Source organism: Rhinopithecus bieti, unplaced genomic scaffold (genome assembly GCF_001698545.2).
Source record: "Rhinopithecus bieti isolate Rb0 unplaced genomic scaffold, ASM169854v2 scaffold_1530, whole genome shotgun sequence".
Classification (NCBI taxonomy): Eukaryota; Metazoa; Chordata; class Mammalia; order Primates; family Cercopithecidae; genus Rhinopithecus; species Rhinopithecus bieti.
In genome coordinates this window covers 2,015,915-2,035,755 of record NW_016803808.1, presented here as the reverse complement: position 1 = coordinate 2,035,755, position 19,841 = coordinate 2,015,915, and the positions used below count along the sequence as shown (strand labels likewise).

Sequence of the window (19,841 nt, the reverse complement as noted above, 5' to 3'; positions counted from 1 at the left end):
TTTTTTTTTTTTCCCGAGACGGAGTCTCACTCTGTCACCCAGGCTGGAGTGCAGTGGTGAGATCTCAGCTCACTACAAATTCCATCTCCCAGGTTCAAACGATTCTTATGCCTCAGTCTCCCAAGTAGCTGGGATTACAGGCATGCCCCTCTATAGCTGGCTGATTTTTGTATTTTCAGTAGAGATGGTGATTCACCATGTTGGCCAGGCTGGTCTTGAATTCCGATCCACCCGCGTTGGCCTCTCAAAGTGCCCAGGCATGAGCCACCACATCCGGCTTAGAGATATATATTTTTAAGAGACAGGGTCTCACTATGCCCAGGCTGGAGTGCAGTGGCTACACACAGTCACAATCATTGCACATCACAGCCTCAAACTCCTGGCCTTAAGTGATTCTCCCACCTCAGCCTTTCAAGCCGCCGGGACTACAGACATGTGCCACCACACCTGCCTAAGCTAAGCATATGACATATTTGAGTACTTTTTTTTTTTTTTTTTGAGACTAAGTCTTGCTCTGTCACCAGGCTGGAGTGCAGTGGTGCAATCTTGGCTCACGGCAACCTCCAACTCCCGAGTTCAAGTGGTTGCCTTGCCTCAGCCTTCTGAGTAGCTGGGACTACAGGCATGCACCACCACGCCCGGCTAATTTTTGGTATTTTAGTAGAGACGGGGTTTCACCATGTTAGCCAGGATGGTCTCAATCTCCTGACTTTGTAGTCGGCCTGCCTCGGCCTCCCAAAGTGCTGGGATTACAGATATGAGCCACCCTGCCCGGCCTGAGTACTGTTTTTTCACTATAGTTTTAAAAAATAGTTACAAATAATTTTTTAAAAATTCAAATCAAATTTTTGTGGGGCAGCCAAAGCACCTCCATTTCCTGTGGAATACAACTAAAGACCACTGCTCTGCCTCATCTATGGAACTCCCAGGGAGGTCATGGCCACCACCTATAAGAAGTCAGGTCTTCTGACCCAGCCAACTGTTAAAACAGCTGGGAATAGTAAGGGCATTTCAATTCATTGAAGTTGTTAACTCTGCCTCAGCTAGGAAGAATAAACAGCCTCCCATACCTGAAGTACTCTTGTGGTCTTTCTCTGCCTAGTTCCCAAGCTCTGAGTGTTTTCACAATTTTACAGTAAATGTTTTGTTTCTTCTGAACCCTCAGAAATAAGTCCTTCTGCCTAACGAAATTCTCTACATAGCTAAATATCTGCTCTCAAAAGCATCACTTTTCATTGTAACCATTTTTGATGGTTGTCTTAGGGCATATTCAGCATATTTTGGCCTTTACAATGATATTATTACAGTCGCCTGTTTTTATTGTAGAAACATTAGAAAACATGCTAATAAAACCCACCACGAAGGCACACAGCGTCTTGGGACATGCGCTGTGCTGAAGCAGGGATGTGGTCCCCTTATTTAGTGGCATGGAGCCATGAACTTCAGGCTCTGCGAATGGAGTTCTGTCTGCTTTGGATTCTGATGCTGGCTCCCCTATTGTTGTCAAGGGTGTCATTTATGTTTGCCGTCAAGATGTCTATCAGCAGAGTGCTTCTCGGACCTCTGGTTTTGTTTCTTTGATGATGAGCAATTTGGAAATCAGACAACTCAGCCTAAGGGCAGAGTCAGGGGCTCTGAGTGAGGGGCTAAGGGGCTCTCTGAGGAAAGAGGCTGAGTTTTAGTTACAGTCTCTGTGGCATTTTTACTGCCCAGCTGAAGCCTTTTTTGCTTCCTCTGCAGTTCTAGGCTCTGGTCTAGAACAGGGAAGGCTGACAGGTAAGTTTGGTGTCTAAAGTCATGGTATCACTGAAACTTCATACAGTCAGAATTTAGTTTTATACTTTATGCAGAGAAAAAAATCTCAGCATTTTCATCACTGACTATACTAAGCTCTATGTATCACTCACTGTGTTATACTGCAGTATTAAATCTGAGATCATCCACAATCCACCCTCATGCCCTGTGAAAAAGCACAAACGTACGGATCACGACATAAGCTGCCATGGATGCAGAACCTGAATCTAAACATGAGGAACCATCACATCCATACTGAGAAACATTGTATAACACCACTGACATTTCTGAAAAATACAGGTCAATGTCATGAAAGACAAAGAAAGGCTGAGGGACAATCTGATTAAAGGAGACCGAAGAGATAAAATCAATCAATGCCATACCTACTCCTGAACTTGATCCTGCTATAAAAGGACACTGGGGGCCGGGCGCGGTGGCTCAAGCCTGTAATCCCAGCACTTTGGGAGGCCGAGGCGGGCGGATCACAAGGTCAGGAGATCGAGACCATCCTGGCTAACACGGTGAAACCCCGTCTCTACTAAAAAATACAAAAAACTAGCCGGGCGAGGTGGCGGGCGCCTGTAGTCCCAGCTACTCGGGAGGCTGAGGCAGGAGAATGGCGTGAACCCGGGAGGCGGAGCTTGCAGTGAGCTGAGATCTGGCCAGCCAGTGCACTCCAGCTTGGGTGACAGGGCGAGACTCCGTCTCAAAAAAAAAAAAAAAAAAGGACACTGGGGATCTAATGAGAAAACTGGAATATGGACTGTGGGTGAGATAAAAGTATCGTATCAATATTAAGTTTCCTGAGTTTGATAACTGTACTGTGGTCACTTAAGAGAATATCCTTATTTTTAGGAAATACTTAAGGAAGTATTAAGAGGTAGAAAGACATGAAAAAGGTAACTGACTCAGAGAAGTGATATGTACTAAAAAATACAGCGCATTCTCCTGATCAGCATTTACAGCCACTTCTATCGCCTGCCTGCCGCACTGCAGGTTAATTTAGCTAGAGGCAACAGTTGTGCTAATTGCCTTGCATTTTCTTTCTTGATTTTTACCAGCTTTCCTAGAACTCTTACACAAGACTCAATGTATAATTCTGATTTTCATGACTTTAAGCTCACCAGCTTCTAATTCCAACAAAAAACCTATCTGGCTCTTATATAGGCAACTGCTTCAATTATATGTGACTTTTTCTAAAAGCATTGATTACCATCTGCAGAATTTCTGTGTACTAAGCCAATATAATGAATTCTTAGTTAGCAGTGATTGGCCTTTCTCCTTCAGGACTCCCTGAAGGCTGTGTCCATGGAAACATGTTCTATCAGTGTCTTCTTCAGTCCAGTTGAACTGAAAACTTGAAGGACTTTTTTTTCCAGCAGTTGCTGTTGAATCAACCAGTGTGCTAAATTGTTTCTGTAGATTCACCACCATTTCTGGAAATGGAGAAAAAAAGGAAACAAAATAACAACATTAAATTACAAATAAAGCCTGGAACTTACTTGGTAAGAATGTACCAATATTGGTTCCTTAGTTTTGGCAAATGTACCACGGTAATGTAACAGGATAACCTTAAGAGAAAATGAAACTGGATGAGGTGCATGGGGAAAACTACTTCAAAAAGAATGTACAATCTAAAAAGAGTTCTATAAGCAAAGAATTCCCCAAATCAGAACGATTTAGGATTTTAGATTTTGGCAGGAACTGAGGCTCTGTTTTGAAGAACGGTATGTTCCTGAAGTAGATTCCTGCAGAGATTTCTTGCAGAGCATGATGCTCCTTTGGATGTATACGTGCCCTGGAACATTTATTTAAAAAAACGTAAAAAACTTAAGCATTCAACATTTCAAGTCCAGATATTTAATTTTTCTACAATTGTGTTGCTACTTGGTATTAAGACAAAACCGGACTCACCTCTTTTCTTATATGCTACTGGTTTGTCGACAAATGAGTAGTAGAGTGGCTTTTCACTTTTCCACAGGTACCTGTACATGGTAAAGAAACAGCTGGAGCAGGATGGAGATGAAACAGACATAAACACATTGTCTGAAGCACTATCTGAGATTTCCGATATTTCGTTATAGTTCTGGCTTAGAATGGCTTATTGGCACATGTCTATATTGTCTATTGAACTTAGGCCCTAGAAGGAAGCACTGACCGAGAGCCCAGGCCAAGAGAATGCTGTGCTCCTCTCAAAAGCTGCCCAGATGCCGTGACATCCTGAAGAAGCTATTAATTATACAACAAACATAGAAAGTTTCCTTCACCATAAATTTCCCTTGCTGCTCGTTCTCATAAAGTGAAGCCACCTCGAAACAATTGTTCCTCATTGCCTTTGCCCCACTGCCTTTTTGCTGAGAGTTGTTAGTAGTACTTCTGAATAACTTACACAGAGTGAACAATAAATGCATCTCTCTGGCACTTGATGCCAGGAAATCTGTTCTATTCCTGGCATAAAGGAGAGGAAAAGACTGGATTCCAGGATGACACAGTCCCAACAGTCCCTGTCCTGACTCAGCCTATTCTTGCCAAGGGAAGGGCAGCCAGGGAGTTTCCACTGTAAAATGGGGATCCTGGATTGCTCTGGCTCTTGGGGGTTTCCTCCAGGACAAACACTAAGAGCCATCTAAGGTTCCTACAGATTAGGGTGATCAGTTCTAGACTCCAAAAGGAAGTGACATGTTCTATTTCTGGTTCTAGTGGTTGTTGCTAAACTTTGCCAAGGAGACACTGCAGCTCTGGAACAAAGATAACAATGTTCATTCTTAGTCTCATTTTCATTATTTCTGTGTTCCCTAGTGCAGAGGACTTTCATAACTTATATATATAAAAAAAAATCCACCTTCTTCTTGATCCCAGGCCATTTTCTTATTTTGAAAGACACTGTGGCAACAAGAAAGAGTACTGAATCAGAAGACCTGGCCCACCACTTTCTACTGGTAGAGCTAGCATAATTTGAACGACAAATTATGGAGGTTCTCAAAGGCAGTGACTGTCTCAGCCATCCTTATGCCCCTAGTGTTGTCAGGGAATGGTAGATAGTAGGAACTCATTTAAACATTTGTTGAAGAATAACTGGATGAATAAATGAACAAAGAAATGAATTTAGTATCTCTAAACTTATCCTCTACTTTCACAGGGTTATTCTGAGGAATAAGATAATGTATATATGGGTTCTTTAAATCCTATACAATAATTAGAATTATTATTTAGTACTTGACAAAGTGCCTGGCTAGCAGATACTCAAGAAATATCTGTGAACTTTCCAGAAAAAAAGATTAAAAATAGGAAGCCAGAAATACAAATATTTTAAAAATCTGTAGTATCTGTAATAATTTCTCACCATTTATTTTAATACTAGGAAGTAAATCGTATATAAAAGCACCCATTTTTTTTTTTTTTTGAGACAGAGTCTCGCTCTGTCGCTCAGGCTGGAGTGCAGTGGCCGGATCTCAGCTCACTGCAAGCTCCGCCTCCTGGGTTTATGCCATTCTCCCGCCTCAGCCTCCCGAGTAGCTGGGACTATAGGCGCCCGCCACCTCGCCGGCTAGTTTTTTTGTATTTTTTAGGAGAGACGGGGTTTCACCATGATAGCCAGGATGGTCTCGATCTCCTGACCTCGTGATCCGCCCGTCTCGGCCTCCCAAAGTGCTGGGATTACAGGCTTGAGCCACCGCGCCCAGCCAAAAGCACACAGTTTTAACAGTATTTTAGTAATATCATTTAGCAAATAATCATTTTAACCAATTTAAGAACTGATTTTTTTCAAGAATTTTAAAAAATACTTGATCAAGTCAGTAAAATCATGACTATACATAAAACAGATGTTGACTTTTTATTTTGAATTTCTGCAATGATATTAAATGTTAAGAACAGAAAGGAGTTTCGGTGCGGTGGTTCACGCCTGTAATCCCAGCACTTTGGCAGGCTGAGGCGGGAGGATCGCCTGAGGTTGGGAGTTTGAGACCAGCCTGTCCAACATGGAGAAACCCCGTCTCTTTAGTAAATGCAAAATTAGCCGGGCGTGGTGGCGCATGCCTGTAATCTCAGCTGCTTGGGAGGCTGAGGCAGAAGAATCGCTTGAACCCGGGAGGCGGAGGTTGCGGTAAGCCGAGACCGAGATTGTGTCATTGCACTCCAGACTGGGCAACAAGAGTGAAACTCCGTCTCAAAAAAGAAAAAAAAAAAAAAAAAAAAAAAAAAAGGTAATTTTTCTAATCATTAGGTAGCAGTAGAGATGTAATTAATGTCATACAGGAGATGGTTTCCTGAAAATTATGTGAAATTAAACTTTAGTGAACCACACCACATTTAAAATATATCAGAGAGTTTGTCATTTAACGTTATGGTAAATGAGTCAGCGATTCTTTAAAATATATTTTTTGCTATTAATTTTCTTAAATAATAAAATCTCAAAGGATAAAGAAGTTCCCTAAACAGTCTAATCCCAATCCCTGGGCACACTTACTGCTAAACATTCCTTGTGAATACCTAATCTAAATAGAAGTTTCTCATGCGTTTACGGTGAATGCCTGTACAAGTGGCAATCATGCCGTAAATCAAGAGAGCTGTATTATGTCCTTAGGGGGCATGCTCCAAGAATGGGAAGGGTGATCTAAAATAAAACTACGCTAAGTGTTTAGAGACCTGAAATGAAAGCTTCTTCCAGAATTGACTTTACCTCGCCTGCCTTTTCTCATTACATAAAACTACAAAAAGAGACACACCACACACCATGTTTTCCAGCTAGATGCTATCCATCTGCTTCTCCTGTCTGTCTGCATGCCATGTTTCCTCATTTGTAAGAATTAAGGTGTAATTTATATTCAGTAAAATTTGCTCTTTTCCGTGTAGTTCTGCTAGCACTGACAACACATAGAGTTGCACGTGTGCATTCACTACAATTACTATGCAGAACAATTCCATCACTCCAGAGTACCTCCCACATCCCTTGACAGTCAATCCTTGATCTCAGGCAACTACTGGTCTGTTTTTCTGTCCCTATTCTTTAGCCTTTTCCAGAATGTTATATAAATGGAATCAGCATAAGTAACCTTTTGAGTCTTTCACGCAGCATAATGCATTTAAGATTCACTCATATTGCTGGATGCATCAGAAGTCTGTACTGCTAAATGGTATGCCACTGTATGGATAGAACACAGTTTATCCAGTCACCAGCTGAAGAACACGTGGTTTGTTGCCAGTTTTTGGCAATTATAAATGAAACCATTAGAAACATTCCTATGCAGATTTTTGTGTGAGCTTGTTTTCATTTCACTAGGGTAAATATCTAGGAGTGAAAAACACCGGATAACATAATAAATGTATGTTTAACTCTGAGAAACTGCCAACTTTTCAAAATAGCTGTACCATTTTGAATTCCTACACTTGGAATGATCAGTTTTTGTTTTTGTTTTGTTTTGAACCATTCTAATTGGTATATAATGATATGTCATTGGCATTTTAATTTGCATTTCCCTATTAATGATGTTAAACATCTTTTCACATGTCATCTTGATATCATCTTTGGTAAAACGTCTTTTCAAATATTTTGCCCATTCAAAAAAATGGAGTTTTTTTCTTATTGCCTAATAATTCTTTACATACTCTAGATACAAATATTTTATCGGATATGTGATTTACATTTAATTTCTCCTAGTCTGTAGCTTCTTATTCTTTTAAGTGTCTTTTGTGGAGCAGAGGTTCTTACTTCTGATGAAGTCCAATTTACCAATTTTTTTTCTTTTATAGATCATGCGTTTGGTGTCACATCCAAGAAATTTCTGCCTAACCCAAAAGTAAGGCAAAATTAGCAGGTGAATGCAAATTAAAACCACAATGAGATATCACTATACACCAATTAGGGGATAGAGATTTTCTGCACAGGCTTAATTTTTCTCCATGTTCTTCTCAACATCTTCTATAACAGCTAGAAGTCATCAAAGCAGCCTCTTATGCTGTTTTAGGTTTTCAACTATTGTTTATTAGTGTTTTTCATAATGTCATGCATAGGAACCTGTGCTTAGATATAGAAAATGTTTTAATAATTTTCATCTGACAACATGAATGATAATATTCAGAGAAACAGAGAAAAACTGGAAATTTATGTCAACATGGGGGTGGGGAAGGGTGAAACCGACAGGTGACCACCATGCACCAGAGCTCTGTGCCTGAGCAGCAGTTGGTAGTGCTTCGCATATTACTCAGCAGTAACTCACACTGCACGTGTGTGTCAGCCCTCAGCACATACTCTAGGAAGAAGGACCTTGGAAAGGGGTCCCCTCGACAGCCTCCACCTTGGGGCCCGGTACCTCCCTGGAAAGTGCCCTTTTATAACCAGACTTACTTTCTTTGGCGGATAAATTATTCCCTAAAGTAGCTAAAAGCCAGGAAGTCTTAAATGTGCAACTGATATAACACTGCAATAATGAACTGGGCCTCCAAGAGCTATGTTTTAAAGTGTAGGCTGGTGTCTGGCTTGGGGTAAGGAAAGCCCTGTCACCACTGAGACACCAGGGTGGAATGGCTCCTAAACACCCAGTCCTCAGGATCTGTCAGGACTAATCCCAGCTAGCACCACAGAAAGGAAGGCTGATACTCCAAAATGACCAAGACACATAACAAACTCTCATTCCTGCTGCTATTCTTGTGCCCACTGAGAGCCACTGACTGAAGAGCCACTCCTTCTCTGATGAGGAGGACGGGGGCCCGGTTTCCTGGAAATCCATGGGCTGTTGGGATAAATTCACCTCCACCCCTCTTCTTCATTGTGCATCGATCCTGCATACTAACAGGGAACCTGTCACACTTCCCTGCTTTGGAAAGGATCATCTCCACAGTGCCTTTTCCATTCTAAGAGTCTGTTTTTCTATTTAAAAGCCCTCTGAAATTTAGAGGAAAAATAATCTAGTTCTACTCTCATACTGGAAAATTGAGTCTTAATGACAGTATATAAATGGGCATTACTATGTTTTTTTTACTGATGAAGAAATAGGAGCTGAACAAATTCTCATTTCAACTAATTTGGGGAACCCTGATTTTTCTTAAAGGATATATAAAATTACTGAGTCGAATTAGTATCACAGTGAATTTACATTAAATACAGAGATGTTACCTTTTTCTTCAAAGCCTCAGAGACTCAGACTCAACAAAAGATTAAGTAACTGGCCCATGGGCACACAGCTAGCTTGTAATGCAGACAGGATTCAAACCTAGCACTGCTTATGCTTTCTCTACTCTACCACAACGAGCCCACATCAGAATGACAGTTCAAAGAAAGGCAGTGACACTGGCTGAATCAAATGGACTTGCTGTCTGCTTTGTTTTAACTTTCACAGGGGTCTTTATTTTGGGGGAACATTCCAATTACACGTGTTGCAAGGTAACATTTGTAATCTTTTTAATATTCGGAAGCATAGACGAGAAACGACTAAATATTTGAGAAAGGGGAAGAGGGAGGAGTATTAGAAATATAGGCAAGTCTCACGCAAATTACAAAAAGATAAATTATAAAAAGTATACTGTGGTATCCTGCATTGGATCATGGAACAGAAAGAGGACATTAATAAAAACACTGGTGAAATTCACATCAAATCTAAAGTTTGGTTAATAGTAATATAAAAAAGAGAAAAGTTAGAGTGTACGGCTAATATTTCCAGAAAAAAAAGTCACAATGCAGATCAGTGTATACTGATGAAGCTTCAGCTTTCAAATGTAAAGTAACAGACACAGAAGTAAAGCAGGTTCATCTAAACCAGGAAAGAGAACATACTTGGCCCTTGCTTCTTCCCACTTTTGTTTTTTCTCATCAAAAGCTTTCTTCATAATTTGGTACCACTTTCTGAAATCAAACCATGGTTTATCTGAAAGAAATAAAATCCAAGATTATTAACCAAATAAATCACACTATAATATACACTGTTCATTTGAGTTTTCATTCATCGACATAGCTAAACATTTATATACTAGCTCTTGGAATCTACGGATGGAGTCATTGTCTCTCTACTCTAATAGGACTCTCCTGAGAAATCTGTCACTCCCTCCTCTAAGTTTCTACCTATACTGTAGCCCTAATTAAATTATACTGAAATCATCTTTTTACATGTCTGCTTCTCCTAGACTTGACTATTACCTCCTTGAGAACAGAACACATATTTTGTTTGCCACTACAAAGAAGGCCTGCTCCTCCCCTCAAAGCCAACACCTAGCACAGTGCCTGGCACACAGTGGTGTTCCAATATGATGAATATGTGTATTAAGGAAAAAATGATTGATAAATGTGTAAAATGATACTACAGTAGCTGAACCCAGACTTCCAGTTTCATCAGCTGCTATTCCCATTCCTCCTAATTTTAATTCAAAGAATCTAGAGACACGTAAGAAAGTGGACTGCATTGGACAGTTGGTGTGAGTGTGTGATTAAGACGTAGACGTCAGAGAGACAACAGAACTGAATGCAGTAAAGTATAAAAACTCACTCCTCACTCTTTCACTCCATATAGGGATTATTCTCCATTATTCTCTGGGAAGGTAGTCTCTTTCCATGTCTAACTAAAAATCTTTTCAACTGGCCAATATAGTAATTGTTTAATCCAATATGACCTTGTAGATCATACAGCCACAGAGGAGAGAAAACTACCAAAAGAATTATAAGAATAGAGAAAAACTATAGTAATCAATAGAACTCATGGTTCTTTGACCTGGAGTAAGTCACAACTTTTCTAAACCTCAATCTCCCCATCAACAATGCTAGGGGCAGTGGATGGTGATTAGCAGACAGAGCAGAGAGAAATGACAGTGATCTTCGCCCTGCTGACAGCATGGATTTATTTTGAGGCTTACAAGGGAGACAGGTCAAAGTACTCTGTTTATTCCATATGTCTGCGTAGTAAATTATCACCTTTTAGCATTAGTGGGGATATTAGAAGACAGCTAGTTGAACCTTTCACTCTACATAGAAGCCAACATGAGCAACGTACAGAAAGTAGTATTTTATTTTGCACATATTCTGGAAAGAAAATACAAACTGATTGCTACCAATAAATTCAAGCCTCTAAAACCAATGAACATAAATCCTAATGAGAACATTAAGAAACTGGAATTGAATTTAATAATTCACATATTCATCATACTTCACTGAGTTGCTCTTAGGCTAGTCACTATGTTAGGCACTAAAAATACATTAAAAGAAAAAAAGAAAAAAAAGATATGATCCCTCCCTCCAGAAGCTCACACTTCACTTGTCTATCTGTCTATCACTTATAAAGTACTTATTAGATGCCAGATGCTCTTCTAAGCACTTTACAAATATTGGCAATCTAACAGGGACAGATGTACTTAGGCCATTAGTTAGACCTCAAGGTACTAAACATCTAGCAGAAGTCTGAACAAGAGTGACTGTGGCAGAGGTTATTAATTTTGATTTGGGAAGAGGTGAAGCATTGTGAAGTGGATAGGTGTGAAGACCAGACAGAAGAGTGGTGTTTATGCTGCATCTTGAAGCATAAAGAAGGATTTGCCAGGGACTGAACAGGAGTTGGGGTAAGAAGGAAAGAACATTTCAGACAAAGGGACCAACAACAGCAAAGGCTGAAAGCATCAGAATAGACAGGATGGTCACAAAGCTACCTGTAAATTCATGATCTAGCATGGCTGGTGAGTAGAAGTTGGGAATACAAAGCTGGCTGGTCTTACATATAATAGGGACTCACTGATATTTTTTAGTACCCTAGAGATACAAGTAGGTAATTATATGAAAAAACAATAGTGGTACAATATGCAGTTTGTATACACGTGTATGTATATGTGTATGTGTATATTTTTCAAAGTTGTTTGCCTACATTTATTCCATCTTTTAATCTATCATCTATGACCACTTTGAATTTGAATGATAAAGAATTAAAATACCTTTTTTGTTCTTTTCATTATGTTTTTCAGCAAGATTAGACAAGGACCTGGAGATAACAATAAACAAATCAATTTATTTAGAAGTCATGTATTTGGAAAGATAAATTCTGAATTCTTCTGAGAGAAAAGTATAGAATAGTATTTGAAACTGATACCAAGTTTTCATGGAGAAGCTATCACTGAAACAGAGAAGGAGACACTATAAAATACTGTCACCCTTTGTTGGCATTTGGGAGGGGCGACATATTAAGATTGCTTTACTTTCTAAAATAATCTTTGAGAACACATAATGCCAGGAGCCTAAAGGGATACAGACAGAGATTTATGAAGATACTTTAAAACTAGGAAATCAGTGGAGCAAAGAGGAACATTGCTACCTAAAGAATAACAGGTATAAAACATGATCAAACAACTGACAACCAGCTGAGTCAAAGTACTGTGCAAGAAGTAATTGTGACTACTAGTCAATGTTCTGTAACAATTGAGAGTCTCCATTTTTTGAGATAACATATAATTAGGTAAATACAGTACACATTTTTTCTTTATCTCTTTTTTTAAAGTGTTTTCATGACATTTAAAGCTTTCTTAAAAAACTAAGATCAGCACTATAAAATGTTACTTATCATAAAATTGACGTACACTTACCACTCTAAATTATCATCCAATAGAAAGAGCAGTTTCAATACCACCACAATGATAGCTACAGCTTGTACATCGTACTTAACAGTTTTTGCCATTTTAGCTATAGGATCAAATGTCAGAAAATCCACTTCTCCCATTCCAGTCATTTTCACCACGTGGCAAGTTAAGTTATGCATTTCATCTGAAGAACAAAACAGTAAAATGTAAATTAAATTATTTGGCAACTAGATCATCCCCACTGTATATATCCATAAAAAACCCTTTATCTTAAAACACAACACTATACAAGAACTCACAGACACACATTTTGTGAATAAAACACCAAAACATGGCATCCGTATAGAAAAATGAATGGTAGAATCTTAAAATGGCGTATCATTCCCTATTCCGACTTCCTAAAACATCTACTATTTCTAGGACACATCCTGGCATCTGGCAGCCACATACCAGCTGTTTCATCTACATCTCTTGTCTGTGTTTCTATAGCAGTGTGTGCTCACCTAAAACTAACTCCACTCCCTTATAAGACCAAAAGCTTCTCTAGCAATGTATGTGCACTGGCTGGCATCCTGGCTGGCACACTGGAAGCCCTCAACAAGTGTTTAACTAGATATACTACTTTCCAAAAGCAATTATATCTTCAGCATAGACTACACCTATTACTCAAGACTGAATAACATGGGACTTGGAACCAGAAAACCTAGGACCTATATTTAAGCTTTCCAATCATTAGCTTTGTGACTCTTGGATCAGTCACTTAGCATCAGTTTCTTCACTTGTAAAATGGGTTATAATGAGAATAAATTGAAGTTATGCTCCAGTGAATAGACTTTGAAAACTCTTAAAGTTACTAAACAAAGAATTTCTGTACTTCCCAATTTAAGTATGTAAGATGTGACCACAGCCTACTCTAATCAGTTTCAAGTACGATAGCCATTATTTATAAGGGATAATGAGCTTGTATGGAACTGAACTGAATCTCCTACATGCATTCAGCCACCATGTCCTGTTAATTCCATTCTCTCAAGGTGGCATATAGTACCACGGTTAAGAAGAGACTACGGAACCAAACGGCCTGGACTAGAGTCCCTGCTCCATCACTTACTGGCTCTGTGACCTTGGACATGTTATATAACCTTTCTGTGCCTCAGTTTTTAAACAATCTATCTAAAATAGGAATAAGAATAGTACGTGCTTCATAACGATTGTGAAGACCGAATTAATGAATACACCTAAGGCACCTGGATCAGTGCTGACTGCTTTCCAATCCATCCCCTTTCTTCCCTTCACTGTTGCTCCTCAGGCCACCCTTAGAACTGCTCTCCCTTTCTCTAGTCTTACTCTCCTGTGGCGGCCCAAACATCATATTCCCCTGCTCTCATGAACTCACTAAAGCCTTTAGCTCCCAGCCTAATCTCCATAGTCCCCCCAAACAAGCCATATTCTCACTTGCCTCTCTGCTTTGCACAGCTACTTCTGCCTCTTTGCCTAGAAAGCCAGTTTTTTTCCCCCATTCCTCATCTCAGGCTTTGCCTGGCTGAAGCTCACTCATCTTAGAGAACTTGGTTATACCAGTGACTTCCTCTAAGAACAGACATGATACCACAGCCTCCTGTGACTGGCCCTCTTCTGAGTGCTAAAGCAGATCTCCTGGCATGTACCCTTCTATTGCACTCAGTTAAGGGTTTATCTTTCTGTTTCCCTCTTAAACTTGAGGGTGACTCAATCTGGTTTTATTTGTCTTCCTAACTGCTACGACCCACACATAATTGGTACTAATTACATGTTTATGATAAAGAATAAATAAAACACAAAATTAATTTCTTTCTTGAAACATTTAAGTAAAAACAATTTTTGCTGATTAAAAAATGCTTTGTTAACATAGAAACAGAACACATATAACAATAATAATTCAAAATGCAGCATCAAAGAATTTTTATGTCTACCAGATTCTGATAGCTTGGCTAACGTTTTCACTTGGCTTTTATTCTTCCAGCAAACATTTACTGAGCAACTACTGTGTTCTGGGTACTTAAGATACAGACACAGTCCTTTTCCTCAAGTCCTTTTCCTAATGAGAATGCAATACGGTACAGGCTATGACAAAGATGGGAAGGTGCTTTCAGGAAATGCAAACAGTCCAACAAGGCTTTAGTATTGAATGTGAAGAGATTGGCAGGGCCAGAGAGTACAGGTCTTTGTGAGGCAGATAATTTGGACTATTGTACTATTAAGATAATTTCAATTTACAGGTTTCACCTGAATTTACTCCCGGACTTCATTCAGATGCAAAAAGATGAGGAGACAGAAAATAAAGCTCAATTCAACAAGCATTTACTGAGTGTCTACTAGGTACAAGACACTGTGCATTAATATAATGGAGGAAATTAGAGAAATGAGTGTCTATTAGACAGGACTCTTGCACGCAAACATGTACACTTCAAACATGGGGAAAAATTAATTTTAAAATACATGCACTAAAATTTTAAACATTATTTATATTGGGTTGTAGAAGCTATAGTCTCTTCTTAGATAATTTAAAAATCAAAACCATATTAGTATTGTTATTCTAAAAAATGACATTTCTTGAAATATTTCTCTTCTTTTAAAATTAATATCTTGGCCAGGTGTGGTGGCTCACGCCTGTAATCCCAGCACTTTGGGAGGCCGAGATGGGCAGATCACCTAAGATCAGGATATCGAGACCATCCTGGCTAACACAGTGAAACCCCGTCTCTACTAAAGACACAAAAAATTAGCTGAGTGTGGTGGCGGGCGCCTGTAGTCCCAGCTACTCGGGAGGCTGAGGCAGAAGAATGGCATGAACCGGGAGGCAGAGCGTGCAGTGAGTGGACATCACGCCACTGCACTCCAGCCTGGGCGACAGAGCGAGACTCCGTCCCCGCCAAAAAAAAAAATTATAAAAATTAGGTGGGCATGGTGACAGGCGCCTGTAATCCCAGCTACTTGGGAGGCTGAGGCAGGAGAATCACTTGAACCTGGGAGGTGGAGGTTGCAGTGAGTCGAGATCATGCCACTGCACTCCAGCCTGGGTGACAGAGTGAGACTTTTGTCTCAAAAAAAAAAAAAAAAAAAATAATTAAGATCTTGAACTGCTCCCCTTATGCCAAAAGTACAGACTAACTAAAAAGCAACTGGAAGAAATGATGAGAATGGTAGCAAGGACAGTATAGGGTCTTGGAAGGGAGCAGAGCGTGGGAAGAGCACAGGCCTTGGAAGGGGAAAGACTGGGTTGTAGGAATCTACTCTGCCATCTACCAGCTGGGTGTCCCTAAACCGCCCTAAGTCTCATCTGTCAAGGGGAAGCCTGCTTGTCCTCCCTTCCCACCTTCACAAAGGAGAGAATTTATATATGGGCACTTTGGAAACTTCAGAAATTACACACATGAAACAGAAATTACATAAATGATCACGAACACAGTCAGAAACTCTCTCCAGCAGGCTCGTGGGTGACAATGGGAGAAACCATACTAGAGGGTGGAGAGTGCATCTGAGCTCATTGATGGCCATCAAAGGGGCAGCGCTTACTCAGGCAGGGCGTGTGTGACATACTCGCCGAAACCTTTCCCCGAGCCCCAGAGGCTACCGGGTCACCTTTAAAGGCATTGAGGAGAGGCGGCTATTGCCCCAGCATGTTTAAAACCACTTTTAGCTTTCTGGGAACACTAAACCCTATCTTTGTAAATGTACCACATACACAGATCTCTTTGATCAATGGCACCGCACAACTGATGGCATTACCGAGAGCAATATTTGTAATTACAAATGGCACATTCTGGAAATACTCTTATAATCTTATGTATGGGTGGTTTGCAAACCAACTGTAAACATTTTAGAATCTAAATCCTAAGATACAGGGAGTATCATAACTTAATATGTAGATCTATTTTTTGTTAAAAAAAAAAAAAGGCCAGGCTTGGTGGCTTATGCCTGTATCAATCCCAGCACCTCAGAAGGTCAAGGCAGGAAGATGGCTTGAGCCTGGAGGTTCAAGACCAGCCTGCGGAACATGGCAAGACCTTGTCTCTATTAAAAATAATAGCAACAAAAAAAGCTAGCCAGGTATGGTCGTGCATGCCTGTAGTCTCAGCTACTCGGGAGGCTGAGGTCGGAGGATCACTGGAGCCCAGGAGTTCAAGGTTGTAATAAGCTACCATCATGCCACTGCACTTCAGCCTCGTCAACCGAGAAAGACCTTGTCTTTAAAAAAAAGAAAAAGCTTATTGCACTCCCCGTGCATACTAATAAGTAATACAACTCAATATAGGATATTTATAAGACACATAAAGGTAGGAGAAAAAAAATAACATGTGTTACCCTAACTTAGAAACAGCCACTTTAACATTTTAGTATATTTACTTCTAATCTTTTCATGAATGTCTTCATTTTATGTAGCTGTGGTTATGTTATATGTTAATTTTGTAATTTGGCTTGACTTTTTATTATAACATAAACATTTTCCATGCTTTTATGAACTCTTCATAAACATTATTTTAAAAGCTACATACCTAATGTTCCACTGAATGCACACACCACTGTTTACACAACCCTTTCCTTTCTTTTGGATATTTAAGTTGTTTCTGATTTTTCAATATTATAAAGAGACTAATAACATTTATGTGTAATTTTTTTCTATATTCCAAATTATTTCTATTGAACAGTGAGAAGTGAAATTTTTCTACCTCAATTTTTTATAATACTGCCTCCAAAAAGTCACTTAATAAATATCAAATGACAATAATGTCTCTCTGCATATTATAATGGATTTATTTCTACTCCTTACAGGAAATGTTAGGCAAGAAAAAGTTAAACTATAGATATCAGCCAGAAAACTTATCATCCCCTCTCTGTCCAACAACAAACACGTGAGATAGATGCTTGCTTCCTATTAACCAGGCTGCATCAGTTATAGATGCTTGCTTGCTATTAACCAGGCTGCATCAGTTATAGATGCTTGCTTGCTATTAACCAGGCTGCATCAGTTATATTTTGATAATCCCTGGCATTCCTTCCATAGACCAGTATTCGCTCTATAAACTCAGGATTTAGAATATAAGACAGCATACAAGAACTTTCTGTACTTGAGAGACCCATCAAAAAAGCAGAAAGAAAAAAAATCCAAAATAGTAATTCTGATATACAACATGTCCAAATGCAGAAATAAGATCTTCTAAATTCTGGAATCTTAAATAATAACTGATTTCTGGAATCTCAATAAGAGCCATATTCCTTAGCTTTAGAAATGTTACATTTGAAAATTTAAATTATTTTGCTCCTGTTTTAAAAAATTTTAAATTATGACAATACTTACATTTATATACATGTTACTACATATTTATATTCATATTTATAGTTACTGTGCATACAATTTTGTATATTGCTTTTTTCACATAACACACATATTTTACTCTCCTATTAACAACACATTCAATTACATTTTTTACATTGCTTCAGCAATGGTATAGTCACACCATGTTTGTATTTTCTCTTAAGAATATAAGTCCAAAATTTCTCATATTTCTGGTCTAACAAGAAATTCAGGACTGGATTCCACCAGCAGATTCCATCGAGGTTACCTGTGTGTTGGTATACTATGAACCAGGTATAGTGAGGCTCTTTTTACATTTTATGTTTCACTGCCTTAAAGAGCTCAATATGATCTGACCAGACTTTGATCTCCATTTGTTTTATGGACTGGATATATTATCAAACAATAAAAATGTTACAGAGATTAGCTTCTAGGATTTTTTAAAATTAGACTTCATTATGTAATAATAATGCTTCATGCAAATTAAAAGTACTGTTTTGGGATGGGGACAGGTCATTAAAACATATACATTTGGTACTTTACTTGCACTTAGCAAACTTACCATAAAATCAAACATATTCTTTCAAGCATAAATCCCTCACACCAAAACAGAACTCTATTTCTGAAAACTCTGTTTCTGAATATTGTTCCTTTAACGATTTTAAAAGGTCTGAATTATTTTAAGAAAGAATTTTGAAATTAAGTTTCATGTTACCCTGGACCTTTTCAGGTGGTTCTAATAGTCTGTGATTTGAAAAGTCTGCTTACCATAACTCTAGTAGTTAAAGTGTCCCCACAATATATGCCATACACTTACCAGGGAGGTTGACTTCCATCAAGTATTTCATACACAGTATGTTGGGATGAAGATAGCAGTCTTCAGTTATGTCTGGAAAACGAGGCAAATCTAAAAATGTGCCAACTTCAATTGTTTTTTTATAGATATCCTCATAGTCAGGCCAAGACTGAAATAAAAGAGAGATCATCATAGTTGCAATTTTGCAACAAAATTATTTTAAAATATGTTCTGATTTAGAATGGCTATTATTAAAAAGTCAAAAAACAACAGATGCTGGTGAAGTTGTGCATAAAAAGGAACACTTATGCACTGCTGGTGAGAATGTAAATTAGTTCAGCCACTGTAGAAAGCAATTTGGAGATTTCTCAAAGAACTTAAAACAGACCTGCCATTCAAGCTAGCAATCCCATTACTGGATATATACCCAAAGGAATATAAGTCATTGACACATGCATGTGTGTGTTCATCACAGCACTATTTACAATAGCAAAGACATAATATCAACCTAAATGCCTACCAACAGCGGACCAGATGAAGAAATTATGATTCATATATACCATGGAATACCACACAGCCCTAAGAACAACATCATGTCCTTTGCAGCGACATGGATGGAGCTGGAGGCCATTATCCTAAGCAAATTAATGCAGTAACAAAAATCCAAATACTGCATTTCTCACTTACAAGTGGGAGCTAAACATTGAGTACACATGGACACAAAGAAGGGAACAGCAGACACAAGGGCCTACTTGAGGGTGGAGGGTGAGGATCAAAAAATTACCTTTACTGCGCTTACTACCTGGGTGACAAAATAATCTATACCTCAAACCCCCACGACACGCAATTCACCCATGTAACAAACCTGCACATGTGCCCCTTGAACCTAAACTCAAAGTCGGAAAGAAAAAAAAAATTTCTGATTTAGCAAGTAATATGCTCCAAGCCAGAGTATTTGGAATGCTTAAGAAAAGAAAAAGGAACAGATAAAACAAACATGCATTCACTGAAAAAAATTTGGAATTTGGAGAAAAGTATGAAGGGAGAAAACCGCCATAAATCCTTAATATTTTAACTCAGCAATTTTAAATGATACTAAATGTGAAAAGCCACTAAAATTCCATTTGGCTCGTAAAACTCTTACTGGGTTTGACATGGTAAAATCACTACTTCTTGCCTTAGAAGAATCTGGAGAAAGGATGAAAGCTACAACCCAATCAGAGTTAAAATGTTTTCATGACTGCTCTGATACACAACTTCCCTCTCACCTTTCTCACCTGCACTCTCTCATTACTCTTCAAATTCAGAGCTAACAAATGCAGCTCACTGTTACATAATATTCACGTGCTTCTATATGGGAGTAACGCCAGGCTT

General features: G+C 38.9%; 1 protein-coding gene across 2 annotated transcripts in view; it reads right to left on the bottom strand.

Annotated features, from left to right (window-relative positions):
- Nucleotides 1-19,841, bottom strand: part of TAF1B (TATA-box binding protein associated factor, RNA polymerase I subunit B) — an 82,441-nt gene that overhangs the window by 8,140 nt on the left and 54,460 nt on the right. For both annotated transcript variants that reach the window (XM_017853674.1, XM_017853679.1), the window contains exons 9-14: nucleotides 18,489-18,636; nucleotides 12,346-12,523; nucleotides 11,701-11,747; nucleotides 9,566-9,656; nucleotides 3,709-3,779; nucleotides 3,008-3,230 (exon numbers count right to left, since the gene is read on the bottom strand). In XM_017853674.1, the coding sequence (XP_017709163.1) occupies nucleotides 3,008-3,230; nucleotides 3,709-3,779; nucleotides 9,566-9,656; nucleotides 11,701-11,747; nucleotides 12,346-12,523; nucleotides 18,489-18,636 (758 nt within the window). The remainder of the gene's footprint in view (nucleotides 1-3,007; nucleotides 3,231-3,708; nucleotides 3,780-9,565; nucleotides 9,657-11,700; nucleotides 11,748-12,345; nucleotides 12,524-18,488; nucleotides 18,637-19,841) is intronic.